This window comes from Protopterus annectens, chromosome 4.part0, assembly GCF_019279795.1.
Source record: "Protopterus annectens isolate FY-2018-M chromosome 4.part0, PAN1.0, whole genome shotgun sequence".
Classification (NCBI taxonomy): Eukaryota; Metazoa; Chordata; order Ceratodontiformes; family Protopteridae; genus Protopterus; species Protopterus annectens.
The window spans coordinates 625,766,101-625,785,528 of record NC_056733.1 but is presented as its reverse complement, the minus strand read 5'-3'; the positions used below and the strand labels follow the sequence as shown (position 1 = coordinate 625,785,528).

The following is a 19,428-nucleotide window of genomic DNA, read 5'->3' as shown; positions in this document are numbered from 1 at the left end:
CGATTTCCTCCCAACGTTTTCTGATAGCAACGCATATCCCTGGGACATCCAACATAATTGCGGACAGGCTCAGCAGGGCTATCCTCATGCCTCACTAGTGGTCTCTGAAACAGGAAATTGTGGATCTTATTTTCTGCAAATGGGGCCAGCCTTGCTGCGATCTCTTTGCATCTCCCCTCAACAACAAATGCAGCAGCTACTTCTCCCTTGTTCCCCCTCCAGGTCAGACACCCAGGGACGCTCTAGTCCACAATTGGCCTCATGGACTCCTTTATGCATTTCCCCCCCTTCCTCATAATTCCAAGTGTCATTCAGAAAGCAAAATTGTTGGGTTGCAAAATGATCCTCATTGCCCTGTATTGGCCATGACAGATTTGGTTTCCATTTTTTCACACCCACCTTCTAGCCCTGCCTTGGATTCTGGACCCCGTACTGGCCCTCTTGATTCATCAATTAATCAGGCTACACCAATCCCTCCAATCTCTCAAGCTCACAGCTTGGTTACTCCACTTTCAATCCTAGCCAGGCTCCCCAATATTTCCCCAGCAGTGCGTGATATTATTGTTTCCTCCCATAAGGCAAATACAAGGAAAGTCTATGCTAGCAAATGGAAAAGATTTTCTTGCTGAGCAGAATCCAGAAATTTAGATCCTTTTATAGCTCCTGTACACAAGATTTTGGATTTCCTAGCAGAACTGTTTCATTCTGATGCAGCAGCTGCTACCATCAGAGTACAACTGGCTGCCATTTCAAATTTTCATCTCGTAGTTTCTAACTCCAGCATAATGACTCACAAACTCTCTAGACATTAGCCCCCCCCCGCCTTATAGCACTGTTGTGTGTTTTAAGTTACCTGACGAGCAAACTCCATCAGGTCCAGTGGGGAAAATCCCATTGTATACCCTAAGCCTATGTCCCAAAGGTGTATTACAAGGACCTGTCTTGGACTATTGCTTTTTAGTTTTGTGAATGAAATTAAAACAGTTTGTAAGAATATTTTTGTCAGTTTGCAGAAGATACCATCCTGCTTTTGTCACACTATGAACTCTTCTTATCTCAGCTGGCATTACAGAAAGCTCTTAGTTTACATTTAAATCTGAATGCCAACAAAACCAAATTATGTTCTATAATATCTGCCAGAATTCTTATTATAGATGTTAGTTTTTTTTTCATAGATTGTGGTGAAACAGTAGTAATGACTAACTAAGGCAAAGATTACCACCAGAACACTGGCAAGTTTTAAGGGCAATGAATATGTTTATAATGGTAATGGGAATATATAGTAATTTGTTCCACCTAAGAATTCTGTCTTGTTTTTTTTTTTTTGCTTGTATGTTTAGAATGATCCTGCATGTATTTGATAAATGTTATGTTTTTCTTACAGGCTAAGGAACAAGGCAAGGCTGAAATGGAAGAACGTTATTCAAAATTTGAAAAGGTATTGCAACTAATTTTTGTTTTCTCTTTTCTTTCTCATTTGACCATGGAAGTTGAATTATGAGGTGTGTGAAGGCTGCCAGCCCAGCTAGCTAGAATTTTGTAAATAATCGTATGTCATTTGTGACTGATAAGCTGTCAAAGATGTTTAATCATTTCCATCTTCACATTGGTTAGTGAGTTATACTGTTCATTCAGAAAGTGCTTAAGACTGACAATTTTTTTTACCAAAAGCCGTAAGGACTAGTAATATTCAACCACTTGAATTTCTTAATTTCTACCCATTCTTTTGTTTGCATTTGTGTCAGTGACACTGGTTATCATGCAAAAATATTATTTATTTTTTTTTTATTTAAAGTTGGTGCATTTATTCCTGCAGTAGTTGCCTCATTAAATGGTGCTTCTTCTTCTTCTTATGGATAATTTATTTATTTATTTATTTGACATTTGTTGACCGAGAAGTCTTGACTGGGTCAGGCCATTTTAAGCTGAGGCCCTGGTAGAAAAGCTCCACAAACTTAAAACATTTGACAAAATATAAAGTAAAAAAATTTGACGAAGTTATAAGCACAGTGGTCATTGCATTTACATGTGGGTGTATAGCTTACAAAGTTACAAGTTAGCCCTATTGACATATATGCAGTTGGATTCCATTTACAGCAGTAGTTTTGCAACCAAGAAATACAGAGAAAAATAGGTTCATTCAGTTAGTTTATCTAATGCCACTGTTGGTAGGCTGATTGTATACATTATAAAGAAAGTTAGTATAGTTAAAAAGGACGTCTACAAGGATATTTAGGTAGACTGGAAGTAGACCTTTGTAAAAAGTAATTAAAAGAAAGTAAAGGTTAGGTAAAATGTACATCAGTAAGACTAGCAGTTAATTAGAAGGGAAAAATGAGGGAGCTTAATATTTGCAGTTAGGACTCGATAAATCAGGCAGCTGTGTCTTTAGAAGAGGGGAGAGGCGGAAAAAGGATGGGTAGAGTAAAGTAGGACAAAAAGAAAAGGGGGGGGAGGAGGAAAGTATTAGAAGAGTTAAGGGAGTGGAAGATGGATTTGGGGGGAAGGAGTAGCTAGGTAGATTGGAACAGGGTTGCTAGGTCTATTTGGAGCAGGGGCAAATGCGTGTATCTTGGAGGTGTTTTTTTTTTTTTTTTAGTGTGAGTTTAAAATTTTTGTGGTTTGCTGGTAAGGCATTAGAGTTTAGCTACAGTGTGGGAGTATAGACAATGTCCAGGTTTTGTGTTTGGTCTGTGTAGGGTTATTAGTTGTTCATCTTCAAATCAGAGGGTCCTGGTGGGTATGTAGGTTAGGAGGAGTGAGTTAAGTGCTGATCAAGTATCAGGTTGATATATAACTTTGTGTGCCATATTGAGTTGTTGGTGGTCTATGAGGTGCAAAGTTTGAGCCAATTGAGGGCGTTATGGGTTGCATTTATAGCAAATTTAGCAGTCTTATTATACGAAGATTCCAATTTGTGTTTTAGGGTAATCTGAATGTTTGTCATAATGGGAGAAACATAGAGGAGAGAGAGGGGAGCAGGTAAGTAGTAGCCAGGGTGTTTTTTGTGGTTAAGTTCATGAAGTTTTTGTGCCGGTATAGCATTCCTAGTTTGCACTGAGTTTTTTTTATTACATTTTCAATATGTAAATCAAAGTAAAGCTTATTGTCTATGGTTACTCCTAGTAGTTTGACTTGGGAGACAACTTCTAGTGAGTTTTATTTAGATAAAATACCTTAAGGTTGGTTGAGAGATTTTTTTGGGGGTGTGAAAATGAGAAGTTTAGTATTTGGGTTCAGCAGGAGCTGTGTGTTGCTTAGCCAGTCTCTATGGAAGTGAAAGCAGTTTGGGTTAGATGCTGGAGGTCTTTTATGTTGTTGGAGGAGGAGATGATAGTATAATCATTGGCATATTGTTTTAGGGAGCTTTGGTGGGAGGAGGAGTGAAGGTTATTAACTCATTACATCTGTATGACACCTCCAGGTGCATCTGCAGTTAACTCTTACTGATGCAGCTAGGCGTCAAATCTTTCTTGTTGATGTTTGCATCAATAATTCCAAAATCATGCTATGTACAAGGTTTTAAAAGATGTCATCTTAAAGCTTACACAATGGCAAATTCAACTGCATTAATATTTGACCTCTGCTAGTGCAGGTAAATAAATATTAACTGTTGTTTTTATGATATTAATTTATATAGATATAATGTTCACATTTGTCTAAATATTTCAACAACCAAGTAACTCAGACAGAACTCCTTAGCCTCATATGAAACCTCTCAGCTAGATGAATAAAATGCTACTGTGACAACATGTGTGTAACTTGAGTGGTTGCTGAGATATTGTAAATTGTTTACAAAATATTGCAAATGTAGTAGTTACTGTGTTTACTATTACTTATAAAAGTCGGTTTAAGACCTAGAACCTAAAATATATTACCACTACAAAAATAGTCTGTGTTGAAGTTTGCCATTTATACTTCTTTCATAATCCCTGTGGTTCCAGAAATATGTACATTTGTTTGAAATGTGAGGACATAATTTGATTCTGTCAAAAGGCTTAGGCTCCACCCATTGGAAGTTAGAGTGCAAACTTCCTGAGCTCCACTGGAGTGAATGAGTTAACAAAGATGTTAAGAGTAATGGGCTGAGAATGGACCCCTGAGGGACTCCAGTGTTATTAGGTAGACAGAGAGGGTTCCCTGCCATTTTATGCATTGTTGTCTGCCTGTTAAGTAACTGTTGAACAGTAGTTGAGTAGTAGGGAAAAGACTGAGGGTAGAAAGTTGCTTTAGTAGTTTAGGGTGGGAAACAGTGTCGAAGGCCTTGGATAGATCAAGAAATATTACGGATGTTAGTAGTCCAGCATCCCTGTCTTTGTTGATTGGGTCTGTGGAGGAGAGTAATGCAGTGGTTGTACTATGTGAAGGTCTAAATCTGTGTTAGGTGGGGGTGAGTAGATTTTTTTGTATGATGTGATTAAGTAGCTGTTTTATATATGCATTTTTATAACAGTTTGGATAGGGGAGATAATATAGCAATGGGCAAGAACTGGAAATGTCGTAGCACTTACTGCCTTTGTGTAGGTGGGTTTTTAATGGATTTTTTCCAGAGGGAGGGGATTTAGGATTCTGAGCTGGATTGGTGATAAGCTATAGCATTGGCGGCTATTTTTGAGCCTTTTAAGTTATATACATTTGTACAGAAAATCTTACTGCACAACAGATGTGCTTTGTGCTTTTTGTTTTGGAGAGGAACACCTGCCTGGAATGTGAAAGGTGTCTTTTACTCCTGTGACTATTGGTAGAAGGAAAAATAAGATTTTGTTTTCTAAGTTTAAGGAAAGTACTGAGGGTTTTTTAACCTTGAGTACCCTCCAAAGGTTGACGCCTTCAGACTTCAGGATATAGCCCAAGGTTGAGAAACAGAAACAAAGTGAGAAAGATAAAGAAAAGGAGCAAAAGCACAAGTTAGAGAGATTTGAGAAAGCTGTCAAGGATTGAGATGAAGGACCCAGCTAGTTCTCTCAGAGTCCTAGTTCTGAAAAGTCCAGAACAGAGGAGTTTCTAAGTTGTCAGTCACAGTTTTGTGAAAGCATTCGTCCATACTTTAAAACTTATCAGAACCGATTTTATTTCCTCATTGTCAGTTGTTGAATAACAAAAGTTCTTATTTCCTGTAGGGTTTTCTCTGCCATATCTTAACAATCGTTGTAGAATCTTTCTGAATCAATTCAGATCAACTCCTCAATGGTGGAGGCATTCGTTGTTGTCCATCAAGTGAGTAATCAAGGCTCACCCCTTTTAAAGTTACAGACAGAAGCTGTTCTTCCTTGCTAAATTCTTTCATTTTATGCTTCAAGGTTCTCAGTACCAGGCTGTATATAGTGTCTGACTGCAGTGAGGCCAGCCTTTGACCTGCATCAATTGGCACTGTCTTTGATAGGAATGTTAGTACCACCTGTTAGCCCGGTCAAGGCTTGCAAGCTGACAGTATCACAACCATTGACACTGACCTTGCCACTGGCATCAGTAGTTTTAGTGTTATTTCATCATTTGGTCTTGGGATTTGGGCCAGGCCCATCAGGGCCATTGCTAACATTGTAGAATTTGGTATTCTAACCTTTGGGGTTGATGCTTTGGATGTTTGCCTTAGAGTTGATTAGTGGTTTAGTCTTAGTGGTCAGAATTTCAATGTTTGGATGAGAGTTGAGGCCAGTATTTTTAGTTTCCATATCAGTAAACAAGTTTCATCCTTAGCCACTCCTTCGAACGGGGGAATGGCATCTGTTTCAGTTTTGCCGCTGCTACAGTTCCAGCTACATTTATTGACATCATCACCTATACAGGTTTTGATCTTCACCTGAAACATCTAGCAGTTGGCTACCTACCCATTTTGGCAGAATAGCCACTGCAGGTTTAGTGCCCTGTACTCTCTAGTCTCTTCAGGCAGTCACCTCTGATGCCCACTAAGGAAGCAGAAGTGCAAAATGAGGCTCACAGACTCCACTCAATAGTCTACCACAACAGATATTGTGAAGCTGACGACACTGATTCACTACTATTCCCCGTAGGTGACCTTAGTTTTGTTAAGGTTGTAGATATGAATAGACAATTAAGAGGGTAGCCTGCAGACCCTTAGTTCTGCCCTCATTACATCCTACAAGGAGGTCTTCCAAACCTTCTTCATGAGTGATTCTCCAAGTTGACATGATGGTGTTGATAATGACTGGGACAACATATGAGAACCCTGATGATGTGGCATTTGTCCTGAGAAGGCCAGATTAAATCCTCTGGCCTCGAAAATACTAGACCTGCTGGAACTGGGCTGCCAAACCAGATTCCACTGTTGTGGCAGTAGCCCCCAAAAATGCTGTGCTCCATAAATACCTGCTACCAGTGCCTAAATAAAAAAACCTAGATATGAACAGATGTGGGAAGTGAAGTGCATGTGTTGTCCATATATACTCTGAGGACAGTGAGCTATTTGTCACATATATTACACTTGCATGGAGATCTAGCTGATGAAATGGACTAGCCTCTGGTAGGCCTGCCTGATGGATACCTTTTAGTTTTTGATAATCACCTCATGTCTTACAAACCTTGACACACATCTGTTTCCTAATTCTTTGCATACAGTGACAGCAGCAGGTGTTGAGGTAAGTTTTTGTCCTCAGACCCAGCTTTGGAAAATGCTTTTTCTAGTAGTTACCACTTCCTTTTTAATTTCTCCAAGTCGTTTGGATTTCTAATGCCATGGTGGGAATGGACCACATTCCTAGGTCAAAGTATGATTAAAGTTCATGAAATTAGTATTGTTTAAATCTTTGATGTTAGCCAGAAGTGCTTGTCGCAGCACCCACAATGTGCCTAGTAATGGCTACTTCCTCAATTCATACGGAGTTACATGTATCTGTAACATATCTAAATACGATTTAGATTCTTTTTAATAAGACCTGTTGCTCTTACTACTTTTAGACTGTCTGGGTATTTTTCTTCCACATTGCTCTTGTCTCTGCCTGCAAATCTTGATATTTTATAACTTTGTGTCGCTCTCTATGCAAGACACTGTAGTCACTGGGTGTAGCAATTTCAATAATCGATGCTACTTTTGTCTTCATTTCATGGACCACTATATCTGTTTTTCTCGCATCTGTCTTTTGAACTGTTGGTAATGGGTGATCTCATGTGATGTAGACTTCATATTTTTCTCTGATGCTTTGTTGCTCATGTTTCCAGTGTTTTTCGGCTACTTCAGTATTATAATGTTTGCACAATCCCTAGTGCAACAGTCTTGACACGTTATTATGTCTTTCAGTATGCAGTTCTTCTGTCATTAGTATGTCACAGCCAGCAACAAGGTGTGCAACTGTTTCCAAATTTGTTTTACAAAATTTAAATTTGTCTGTTTCTCCCACATGTTCAATGGACTTTGTAAACCGACGTGTACATAGTCCACTGACTTGGGGTGCCAATATTAACCTTTCATCCTTTGGTTTGAATTCACCTCTCCTTAACCATTCCTGCATTCAGTCCTGATCAACATATACTTGCAACTATATTTATGCATTTTCCACATTTATTGCCTTCTCATCTAATACTTCACCTTATATTCTTTCTTTTTTTTTTTTTTTTTTTTGGTGCATTTAGTTGCTGCCTGATTTTTATCTACTTATGGTTTGATTTTCATTCCCACTTGACGCCGATATGCTTCTGCTACACTAAGCAGGGAAGTCATCTTTGATTTTTTTCTCCTCATGATTCAAAACTTTCGCTATATTTGGGTCTTGTGAGATCAGCATATGTATGCAGTTCCACGATTGCAGATCTATACATGTAATCGATTTCAAGGAGTCCCATACCTCTTCCTGAATGGGGACTGTATAATCTTGGTACGCACAGATTTTTATAAATCATTTGATGAGCATGAAGCATCCTTCTTGTTTTCCTGTCTAATCTATCCAACACTTACAGTCAATCACTCCAAAACTGTAAGCTAGGACAGCAAGAGCAAATTGTTTTGTAGCTTGAACTTTGTTCCTAGATATCAACACTGTTTTCAGTATTGATTTAAGTCTTGTAAACTATTTCTTAATGAGTTTTCTTTTTATTTGTTCATGTTTTGTTGATCTTTCATCAGTTTCCCAAATATTAATACTCTCCCTCTTGCTCAAGTTCTTTTATACCACATTCTTGCCCCAAACTGATGTTTCCTTGATGCTGCAGCTTTCTTTCTTTAAAGGTTGCTTTTGCACATTTATCAAGGTTAAATGACATTTTTATATCATCTGAAAAGTTTTTACTACTTGTAGTTGTGTTTTCAGTTCCTCATCTGATGGGCTGTAGAGTTTTAAATCATCTACAAACAGAAGATGAGACGTCTTTACACTTTGTTGCTTTCTGGGAGCCAAATTATAGCCATGACCTAATCTGTTAAGCAAACAGCTTAATGGGTTAAGGCAAAGCAAAAGAGCAGCTGTGACAGTTGCCCTGGAATATCCCCCTTTGAATTTTTATCCCTGGAATAATTATTTGTACTTTATCATGGCTCAACTGCAAAGTGGTTTGCCACTGTTTCATGGTCACTGTGATGTAGTTTATCAGTGTAGATATGTTATCAATTTTAAGCACTCTTTTTATCCATGAATGTGGGATAATGTCAAATGCTTTTTTGTAGTCTGTCCATGCCATACTTAGATTGTTCCCCTTTTTACAGTTCTCCACTATGACTTTAACAACAAATGATCATCTGTTCCATATCACTATCATTTATTACCATTTTGCCATAATTTAGTTTTTTTTTCTAAATGACTATAAACTCTGTCCGCATCAATTCCAGTTTATAGTTTATATGTCATCAGAAGGCAAGTTATTTCTTTAGGGTAGCTTGCAGGTTCACTGTTATGTAGGAGCATTGTTTTTCCTGTTAGCCAGGCTGATGTCTGTCAGGGGTGTGCATATAAATAGATGTTCTTCGTGTTTCACTGTTGCAGTCATTGCCTGTGGGTAATCCCAGCTGTGGTTGCCCTCAGCCAGCCCGAATACCAGAGTCAATTTGTTTCTACATCGGCTGCTGCCACTTACTGCCTGACGTCTGGTCATCAGTGCTGTAAAGGAAGGCAGCCAATGCCATTACATCAGTCTTTCTTGCCATAGAGCCTGTAGCAGAAGCAGTTCGCAAGTGTGCTGGTCGGTCACTACCAGAGTTTGAATTACAGCAGAAAATGTCTAAAGCTAAGTACCCCGTTGGGGATCCTTTTTTCTTGCACTAACTGATGCCCGAAAAAGTTAACAATTGTCTCACCTAGGGAAAGCAAATACCACACAGAGACTTCCATTCATACTGCGTCACTTGTTTAGGCTCAGACCACGACGTCCCCCATTGCTGGTTCTGTGCCCTCTTTAACGTGAGACCCATTCGTCGTAGAGCTCTTATTGTAACCAGGTGTTTTCGTCTTCCATCTTCGCATTCTGAAATGGCGTCTGTCAGACAACAATCCATAGACATTCTGAAAAAAGTGTAAGGTTAAAGCTAGGGACAGACCACACAAGGCTAAGCCTTCCAATGACTCTACCGCTAAGCAGGTCATCAGTTTTCCGGAATTCAGTGAGGCATGTTTGCAGCCCCTGATGCTCGATTTGATACCTTTGCAGGCCTCTACTTGGACCCTTTTGGAGTCCGGTATGCTGCAGAAATCTTCTGTCTTCCGAGCCTTTGGTTGTCTCTGCCTTGGTTGGGTCTGGAGCCGCGACGCAGGCATCGGCTTCCAAGGAGTTTTTTCGTACTACCAAATCTAGACAAAAAATGACATCTCTGCTGACTACCATTTCTCTCAGACCGATGGATACTCTTAGGCCTTGAAGCAAGGCCACTCCTAGGAAAACTACTTCTAGCCACCATTTTACTCCTGCTCCACCACCCCAAGCTCAAATGCTTAAAATGGCGGAGGATCACCATTATCAGGGGTAGTCAGGCCACACCTTCTAAAAGAAAGAGACCTTTCTCCCGAAATACTGACAGTAAAGGATTCAGAGGAATCTGTTTATTCAGATTTTGAAGAGGAACTACCACCTCTGACTGCTTATGAGGATTCAGATGCAGAGGAATCCATTCTTTGTCTCCCCACCAAAATTTTTTTCTTTTGGTGAAATCCTTCACACCCTCAAGGAAAATTTCCACTGGGAATCCTGGGACTTCCCTCAATCTAAGAAAAGACTAAGAGAGTTTGTAGACTGGCCCCAGCACAGATCCTTGGCCATCCTTCCAATCTTAGAGGTGGTTGATGATGTCTTCCATGAATCCAGTTTAACTCTTGACGCCCTCCCTCCTGCTCCAAGAAAACCTGACAGGTATTAGAGGACCGGATTCTCATAACTACCTGTACAGAAATCCTGCTGCAGACCCCGGAGGTCATTACACAGGGTCCCAAAGGAGCTAAGGCAAGTTCTGCAAAGAATCCTATTCCTTCTGACAAGGACTTTAGAGCTCTGGACAGATGGGGTAAAAGAAGTATACACCTCTGCAGCCTTAGCTGTCAGAGCACTCAACTGTCAGTTCCACATGTTAAAATAACAACACACTTAGGAACTATTAAAACAAAAGATTTCAACCTTTCCTGACTGTGCCAATTTGAAAGAGTTAGCAGGTGTACTGCACTCTACTTGTCAGGTGGCTAAACACTCATTACACTGTGGATATGATGCCCTAGAAGCCTCAAGCAGGGCAGCAGTGTCAGGATCTGTCATTAGGAGACATGCATGGTTGAAGGAACAACCTCTCCCTGATCATGTCAAATCTAAATTACTTGATGCACCCTTGGATAAGGGCCACTTGTTTGGAGTAAAAGCAGAAGAGTTGCGTAAAAAGATGGAAGACAAAGCAAAATCTATGCAGACAGTAAAAGATTTCCTTCAAGTACAACCTCCTAGGTTCAGCAGGAATTTTCCCTCAAAACACTGGTCCTTTCCTGCACCTAGCAGACAGGGGCAAGGTAAGCCCCGCAGGGACAGCAGAGATCCAAACAGTGGACCACTTCCACTCCATAGGCAGGGAGTTCTAAGCCATCCCTCTTTGGCAAAAATCTCAATGACTCCCTCTCCTCCCTCTTTTCACTCACCAAAAACTAGGAGGAAGGATCTCCCTCTGCAGAGAAAACTGGCTTTCTGTAACAAAAGACCAATGGGTGTTAAAGATCATTTTTCAGGGATGCAAATTCTCTTTCAACGAACTCCCATTTCTAAGAGGGTACCCAGACTTGCCTCCAAATCAGTGGGCAGAGGCATTGAAACAAGTCCAAACTCTCATATCCCAAGGGGCAGTAGAACCTGTCCCCACAGATCAAACAGCCAAAGGCTTTTATTCCAGACTATTCCTTGTTCCCAGAAAAGAGGGCACTTGGCGCCCCATCCTGGATCTTTCCATTCTGAACACCTTCCTGGTGGTCCCCAAATTCAAAATGCTAACTTTGCAGCAGCTACTGCCTATGCTGACAAAATTGCTTGGTTAGTTACCCTAGATCTAAAAGATGCCTACCTCCACATCCCCATAAGGGAATCCTGCAGGAAATTCATTCGCTTCAGAGCAAGCTGACAACACTTTAAGTTCTCTGTGCTACCCTTTGACTTATCTAGTGCTACCAGGGTATTCACCAAATGCTTAGCCCCAGCCATAGCCTTTTGCAGACAGAAAAATATGCAAATTTACCCTTATCTGGACAACTGCCTCATTCAGGCAGATTGCAAAGAAAAGCTCCTCAAGGACCTCCTCTTTGTCAGAACCCTCCTAACCTCTTAGGGTACACCATCAATGAGAAGAAATCAAAGCAAACACCCTCCAGGAAGATCATTTTCTTGGGAGCACTGGTGGACACAGCATCCCAAATGGCCTTCCTATCCCCAGAAAAGCAGAGCTTCCTGCCTCTCTATTTTACCCAGCTGGCTTCCATGTGAGGAAGTTCCTGCAAGCCTTGGGGTACATGGCATTTTGCATCATTCTAATTCCTCTGGCCAGGCTTGACATGAGAAAACATCAGTGGTACCTAAAGAACATTTGGTGTCAGCACTCTCAACCTCTAGAGACCTTTCTCCCTCTGAACCCCTGTATAAGGGCCGACTTTCTCTGGTGGGCAGGGGCCTCTGCCCAGAACAAGGGGCTTTCCTTCACCCTCCATCCAACCGGGCAGACCATTACCACCGACGCCTCAGACATAGCTTGGGGTGCTCACCTAGAAGGCAGGTGCACCCAAGGTCTTTGGGATGCCCAGCAGCTTCCTTTACACATCAACCAGAAGAAAATAATGGTAGTACAAAAGGTTCTGACATCCTTCAAACCCCATCTCAAGCCAGGGGTTCTCCTTATCAAAACAGAAAACACCATAGTAATGTGGTACATCAACAAACAGGGAGGGACCCGATCTTACCCTCTGTGCAGGCTAGCCATGAACCTTTGGCTGACCGCCACTTCCATGGGACTGCACCTGATAGCCCAATACCTACCAGGGATCAAAATCACCCTGGCAGACCACTTAAGCAGGAACTTACTGGACCCCATGGCAGCTCCACAGAAAAATATTTTTACAAATCACTCAGGCGGGGGGACTTCCGAGATGGATCTCTTTGCTTTGCATCTCAACCATCAGCTGAAAAAATTCTGTACCAGGGAGTATCACCACCTAGCGTGGAAGGTGGATGCCTTGACCTTCCCCTGGAACACCCTCTTTGTGTACGCATTCCTTCCTCTGCTTCTTATTCCAAAGGTACTGATCAAAATAAGGGAGGAGAGACCAAAGGTCATCCTCATTGCTCCAGATTGGCCCAGACAACATTGGTACCCCTTATTGCGCAGCCTGACCTTGCAGCCTGCCAGGTAGCTTCTTCTGATCGCAGACCTCTTAACTCAGTTGGGGGAGGATGCTGCACCCAGACTTGCAGACTCTCAAACTATCAGCATGGCTAATATTCTAAAGGCAAGCAAGGGGCCCCTGTTAAGCAAGCAGGTCCTAGACATCATCACAGAGACCAGAAAGCCCAGCACCAGAAAATCTTATGCAGGAAAATGGAAAAGATTCTGCTCTTGCAGCCAGTCCAGAGAGGGCAGTACCTCACAACCTGCCATCCCTCTTATCCTGGACTACCTAGCGTAGCTACTCAATAATGGCGTCTCCTTCTCCTCTATTAAAATCTACGCCTCAGCCATTTCAGCTCTTTTTGATACAGAAAAGCCCCTGTTCTCCCATGCTTTGATTAAACAATTCCTCAGAGGGGCTTTTAATATCAGACCTCCCAGAAGGCCACCCATGCCAGCCTGGGACCTGAATTATGTTTTGGAAAAACTAACTTTACCACCCTTCGAACCTGCTGCTTCAGCAGAACTAAGATACCTCTCCTGGAAGACTGCTTTTCTCCTAGCTATCACCTCAGCCAGAAGGGTTTCAGAAATTCAGGCACTGATGGCCATTGAGCCCTTCATCATCTTCCATGCAGACCTCCCTGAGGACTAATCCCTCCTTTATGCCCAAGGTGGTATCTAATGTAACTTCCCCTTGTGAATGAGGAGAAGGAGGCCATACATCTACCCACCTTCTTTCCTAGCCCTCAGAACAAGGGGCAAAAGAATTCTGCACTCACTAGATGTCCACAGATAGCTCAGATACTATCTGGGCCGTACTAAACCCTTCAGGAAAACAGACCAACTATTTGTCAGCTTTGTCCCAGGGGCAGAGGGGAAGCCCATTTCCAAACAAACCATTGCCAAATGGATATCACACTGTATCCATTTTTGCTACAGTTTGCATGGGAACACCCCCCCCCCCCAGGTCTGTTTGAACCCATTCCACTAGGGCATTCTCCACTTCCACAGCATTCCTCAGAGGAGTTCTCACCAGGGACATTGTGGAAGCTGCCACCTGGACTTCTGTCCATACCATACCTTTACCAATCATTACCACCTGCCTCTATTTTCTAAGGCTAGGGCAGGGTTTGCCTCTGCAGTTCTGCAGGGCATGCTGACCCATTTCTAGGTCTCATACTAATCCTACCACCTCTCTCCTCAGCTTTGGGAATCGTCCCACAGGTGATAACTGCAACAGTGAAACACGAAGAGTATAGTACATTTATGTACGCTTGCCATAAATGTACATGTTCGAGTGTATTCACTGTTGCAGTCCAGGGTTGCCCACCCTCCTTCCCCCTTATATCTTCTTTCTTTAGGGAGACATAAGTTTCTAATGATGACTTTTAGCCACCAGGACAACTTTACCATATTTACTTGGGCCTCTGACTGGTTAGGGCAAGAAAAACTGATGTAATGGTGTCGGCTGCCTTCCTTTATAGCACTGATGACCTGATGTCAGGCAGCAAGTGACAGCAGCCGACGCAGAAAAACATTGACTATGGTATTCGGGCTGGCAGAGGGCTACCACAGCAGGGATAACTCACAGGTGATGACTGCAACAGTGAATACACTCGAACATCTGCATTTTTGGTAAGTGTACACAATTGTACTTTCTTACACATGGCTAAAGCTTTGTGCAAAGATGTTAATACTTTTAGCCAGAATTGAGGTACTGCATCTGGGCCTGAGGTTTTCCAGTTAGAAGCTTTTCTTAACTTTGTTTCAATCTCTCTTGCTGTTACTTCATCCCATTTCATATTTTGTACATTTGAACTTCTTAGTCTTTCGTTTACTACTTCTATCCATTTAGCATCTTTGTTATGTTCCACAGATCTCCATAAATATTTTTCCAGAATGCATCTATTTCTTCTTGTTTTTTTGGTGGTCTTTCAGTTCTTTTTACCTTGTTTCCCAATTCTGTATAAAACTTTTTTGGGTTATCAATAAATTGCTTATTTTGTACTTTTCCTTTATATTTATCTATGTATCTTCTAAGTTTTTGTGCCTGTGCTGATATTTTTAGTTTATTTACAAAAATCCTGATCTGTTATAATACTGTGCATTGCTTTTATCACATCTATCTTTCTGAGTATTTTTGTTGATCTTGTCCCTCGTCTATACTCTTTTAACAGTGGCACTTCTTGTCTTAATTGCTTTATAGTTTTCTCTGTTCAGTACTTCCATGATGGCATTCGATTTCTCCCCGTCCTTTCACTTACTACCCTGTGTTCTTATGGTAGGACTTTACTGTGCAGTCAAATTAATAACAGGTAATGTATCCTATTTACTTCTGTTATAGTGCATGAATCTCATTGGACAGTCCTAATTACTGTGTTCATTTGTTTTATCAAACTTCTAACTTTTGAGGTTTTATTGACCTTCTGCAGTCTATTTCTTTTATTTATCTTAATGTGTCTGTTTTGTTAATGTTAATGTGTCTCTCCATCTCTATTAAATCAAGCAACTCTTCTTTTAGATCATTTTCTTCTAAACTGAGAGCATATTCTTTGTTCTGAATTTTCTGCAGGCATTCTATAGAAAGTTCCAGAGCATCTTCCTGTGCCTCATTCTCTTCAGTTTCACTGTGTCATCCGTTGCCGTTTCATATGGGAACTCACTGGCCTGTCACTCCATGACATTGACTGTGTCAGAGTTGGCACACTTTCCTGTTCTTTCCCTTGCTGTATAGCTCCAACTGAACGTTTGTACTGGCTTCCTATGGGAAGCTCCAAAGTATCTTCATATGTCAATTGATTAGACGCTTCTCGCTCCACTGGTTTCTCCCCAGTTTGGGTGTCAAGTGCTCTATCCTGTAGTGTTGTTGTTTGAGTTAGAATCCTTCACTTTGCAGGTAATCCATAACCTCAGTTTCTATTTGTTTAACTTCTCCATTACTAATCCTCTTTTCCACTTTTCCTGTTTGCTTTCTTATTTTTTGTATTGTAAAATTTTCCATATCCTGATGTCTTTGCCTGTATTTCTCTTCGGATATCTTTGGTGCTGCTGTTTTTACATTGATTAGTTTTGTGTTCTCCTTTGCATAAATATTGCACCATATTAACTCTTTTTCTTTACCCTGTCCATATTTCTTCTTCAGATGTCTCCTGCTCCTCTTGTTTCTCCTTACTTTTTAGACTAGTTGTTCCATCATGCTGTGACATAACATGTGTTAGATTTTCTTCACTGAATCCTACACTTCCCAAATATTCCATAACTTCAGCTTCTATTGTTTATCTTCTGCTTGACTAATTTTCTGTCCTACATTCCCTCTTTGTGATCTTTTTTATTGTGAAATTTTCTATATCTGGATGCATTATTTCAGGAAAAGCAGCCACCTGTTCATCTCCCTTTTACTAGGAAGAGAAGGTGTCTTGGTAGACAATCTTGTTCAAGTGGATGTCATCTGCATTATCTTTTGCCATCGAGTGGTGAGTCCTAGTCTGGCTAAGGTTCTGGTGAAAGTCCACTGTATGAGGGAAGTAGCTTTCTCCATTGCTTGCTTCAACATTGTCTTGACTGAGGACACTTGCACCTGTTTTACTTGGTCTTCAGTGCACACCTTTAGCAAAAATTGCACTGGCTGTGACTCTGGCACATGGACCTTGTTTGGTAAAATAGTGTTGCACTAAACTTTCTGAGCTCTGTGCTTGGGTGGTATTCCTGCTTCTTGTTTTTGCTTGGGATCAACTCAAACAAGGACCCATCTTGGTGGTTCCTTAGTATAATATATACGGTTTTACACTATTATCCATCCCCTTGTGAATGAGTATATAGGTTCACGTCCTTATTGTTATTTCTTGATTTGCAAAAAGGTACTCTGTAATGGGACTGGGTGAAATGGCAATTTCTGGAGATGTGTACAGTTGTCTGTATCTGGTACATTACATATCAAAGTGCAGCACATCTGGTACATGAGGTTTTTGAAACCAAATATTCAAAGTTGTTTGCCATATATTGATAGATGACAACCAAGAACGCATCAACAAGAGGACTACTCTGATATGAAGTCATAGAAAATATCCAATACATTTTTCCTTTACCTTTGGAGATCACTGTCAAGCCATTATTAGACAAGTTGAGCACCGTTGTGTTCTTTAGATTTTTAAGTAATTTGCTCTTTTTATGTATTGTTTTCTAAATGCTTTTCATTTGAGGAGCAATTTACAAATGAAAAACATTGTGTTTCAGACTATGTTTTGTGATATTGTGAACTTTTTTTTTTTGTGGAAGAACACAATCAATTACAAAAAAAACAAACAAAAAAAAAACTTTCCTAAAAACAAAACAAAGCACAACAAAAAGTTTCCTAACAAAATGGCTTCATATAGTGACTTAGTAGTACAGATACAACATTCAAATGTTTGAAAGAGTTCTGGCTGCTCTTTCTTGTAGTTCCAGCCCCAAAATGTGCGGGAAACAGTGATGTTGCTGTGACTTGAGGAGAAAGAATTTCTTCTCCAAAAATGGAATTAAATTGTAGAAAATTTACTGAATCTATTTGAAGTAACGCTGGATATTTTCTAAAATGCCCATTCATTTTTTTCAGAAATGCTATTATTAAAGTTTTGTTAAATGCAACAGTTCCGATTGGTTCATTGGTGGTTATTAGGCATGCAGTCTCAGAGATTATTAAGGAGCCTAGCCTGAACTCCTAATTGCCCAAAGCACTGTCTGGTTAAGTGAGTTGCTCAAGAGCCGTCATCTGTTAGAGGCAGTGATATTAACCCCTGAAAGGAAGCCATTTTTTCCATGAACATATCTGTGTAATATCTGGACTTCTTGAGTTCGAGATAGTGGAAAGGTGCAGAGAGAGAGAGATGATGTGAATCTATCTCGCCGTTCATTCTTACAGATGGGTTCGGAACCGATCCTTGGCTCTGAATCGGCCTACTACAAAGCTCGAGGTCTTCAGGCAGCTCGAGGCTAAGTCCCTATCCCATGATGCACCTAGAGTTACCTCAGAATGTAGTTTGCTGTTGTAATAGATCGGAGGTTCCTCAGCAATAGCTCGGGCCAGTAAAACTTTATTATAAATGTTTTTTTCTTATAACTTGTTAATTCCTTTCTTAGATTTACCTTTAGCTTCTTTAGCATTTATATGTCTTTAGTGTGCCTTTTTCATATATATATATATATATATATATATATATATATATATATATATAGCTTTTGGCCTTCGTTTTTCTAAAGGCCATTATATTTAGTATAGTTAGAGCAGTTATATAGTTACTGTGTGCCTTTTGATAACTTTTGATATTTAGAAGTGCTTAGATATAGTTAGTGTAGGTGTGTGTGTGTGTGTGTGTGTGTGTGTGTGTGTGTGTGTGTGTGTGTGTTTAAAGTGACACTATTTAGCCCATAGTTTTTTTAATCAGGGCTTATTTAAATAATTTTGAATGTGTCTTTAGCATACTGTTGTAGTTTCACTGATACTGTGCTGTTCTTTGTGGCTGACCAGGATAGGGATAAACATCCTAAGTCAGGGTTCAAAAAATGTCCAGAATGTGGACAGAAAATGTCTGTAACAGATAGCCATGTTAACTTTTTTTACTGTTTGGGAGCTTTACACCTTCAGGAAAGTTGCTCCTTTTGTCATTCCTTCTTTTCCAGGGTCTTTCAAGAGAGAAAGAGAAAGCTAATCGATAGAGGTCTAGTCAAACCGTCTTTTCAGGAAGCTTTGCGTGACCAGGACAGATCTAGTAAATCATCAAAGTCTTCCAAGGCTTCTACTTCTTCGGAAGTTAAGAAATTAAAAAAAAAAAAAAATGTCGATGTCTGCTCCACAGCCCTCGGAGCCGAGCGTCTTGTCTTTTCGGAGCCAATCCCTGGTCCTGGAACCATTATCCGAAGTGCCTAAATCCCCACTCCTGCAGTCTGTACCTCCTTCTATCCACTCATCTCAGTCTTCGATAAGCCTTTCCAATTTGGATGTGGATCGTGTGGTGCAGAAGTTGTTACAGGCACTGGCGCTTGCTAAATTTTTATCAGTTCCAACCCAAACGGTTTTGGAACCGAAGACTCTTTCACCATCTACTACTTTTCCTCCTCCAAGCCATACTGGTCCTTCAGAGCTGGAGGAGTCAGACTTAATGATCATTGAGCCTTCGGAGCTGATGCCTGCTCCAGTGTCTTCAGTTCCGTTTACTCTGACGTCCTCGGTGCCGATCAAGGAATGTAGGAGCCGACACTCTGGTCAGGTCCGGGAAGGATAGTCTGACTGACTTGTCAGTTCCAACTCTGCCTCTCAGGGCATCAGCTCGGATGAGCTTGGTTCCTACCTATGATTAGGAGCCCACTGTCCCGGTGCCAGGGGTATCGACTGTTTCCTCAGCTCCATCAGTCCCTTGTCATCATCCAGAGGTGCCTTCAAAGCCATGAGGAGAGTTATGTCTCCTAAGACATCTTTGACTTCAGGTCTGGCTACTTCCTCCCCAAAAGCACCTGTGTCTGCTTCTGCTTCACAAATCCTTGCTAAGCGTAGAGACTCAGCCTCAGGAAGCCCCATTGGGTGGTCCCTGCTCTTCTGAGACCTCACCAGACGTTCCCACTGATGAGGTTCCCAGGAAGAGAATCTGTAAGAGGAAGCATTTAGACTCCCC

General features: G+C 40.9%; 1 protein-coding gene across 1 annotated transcript in view; it reads left to right on the top strand.

Annotated features, from left to right (window-relative positions):
* CIT (citron rho-interacting serine/threonine kinase) overlaps positions 1 to 19,428 on the top strand; it is a 3,433,971-nt gene that overhangs the window by 1,257,082 nt on the left and 2,157,461 nt on the right. Inside the window, exon 14 of the mRNA XM_044069760.1 lies at positions 1,385 to 1,438. Coding sequence (XP_043925695.1) covers positions 1,385 to 1,438 — 54 coding nt within the window. The remainder of the gene's footprint in view (positions 1 to 1,384; positions 1,439 to 19,428) is intronic.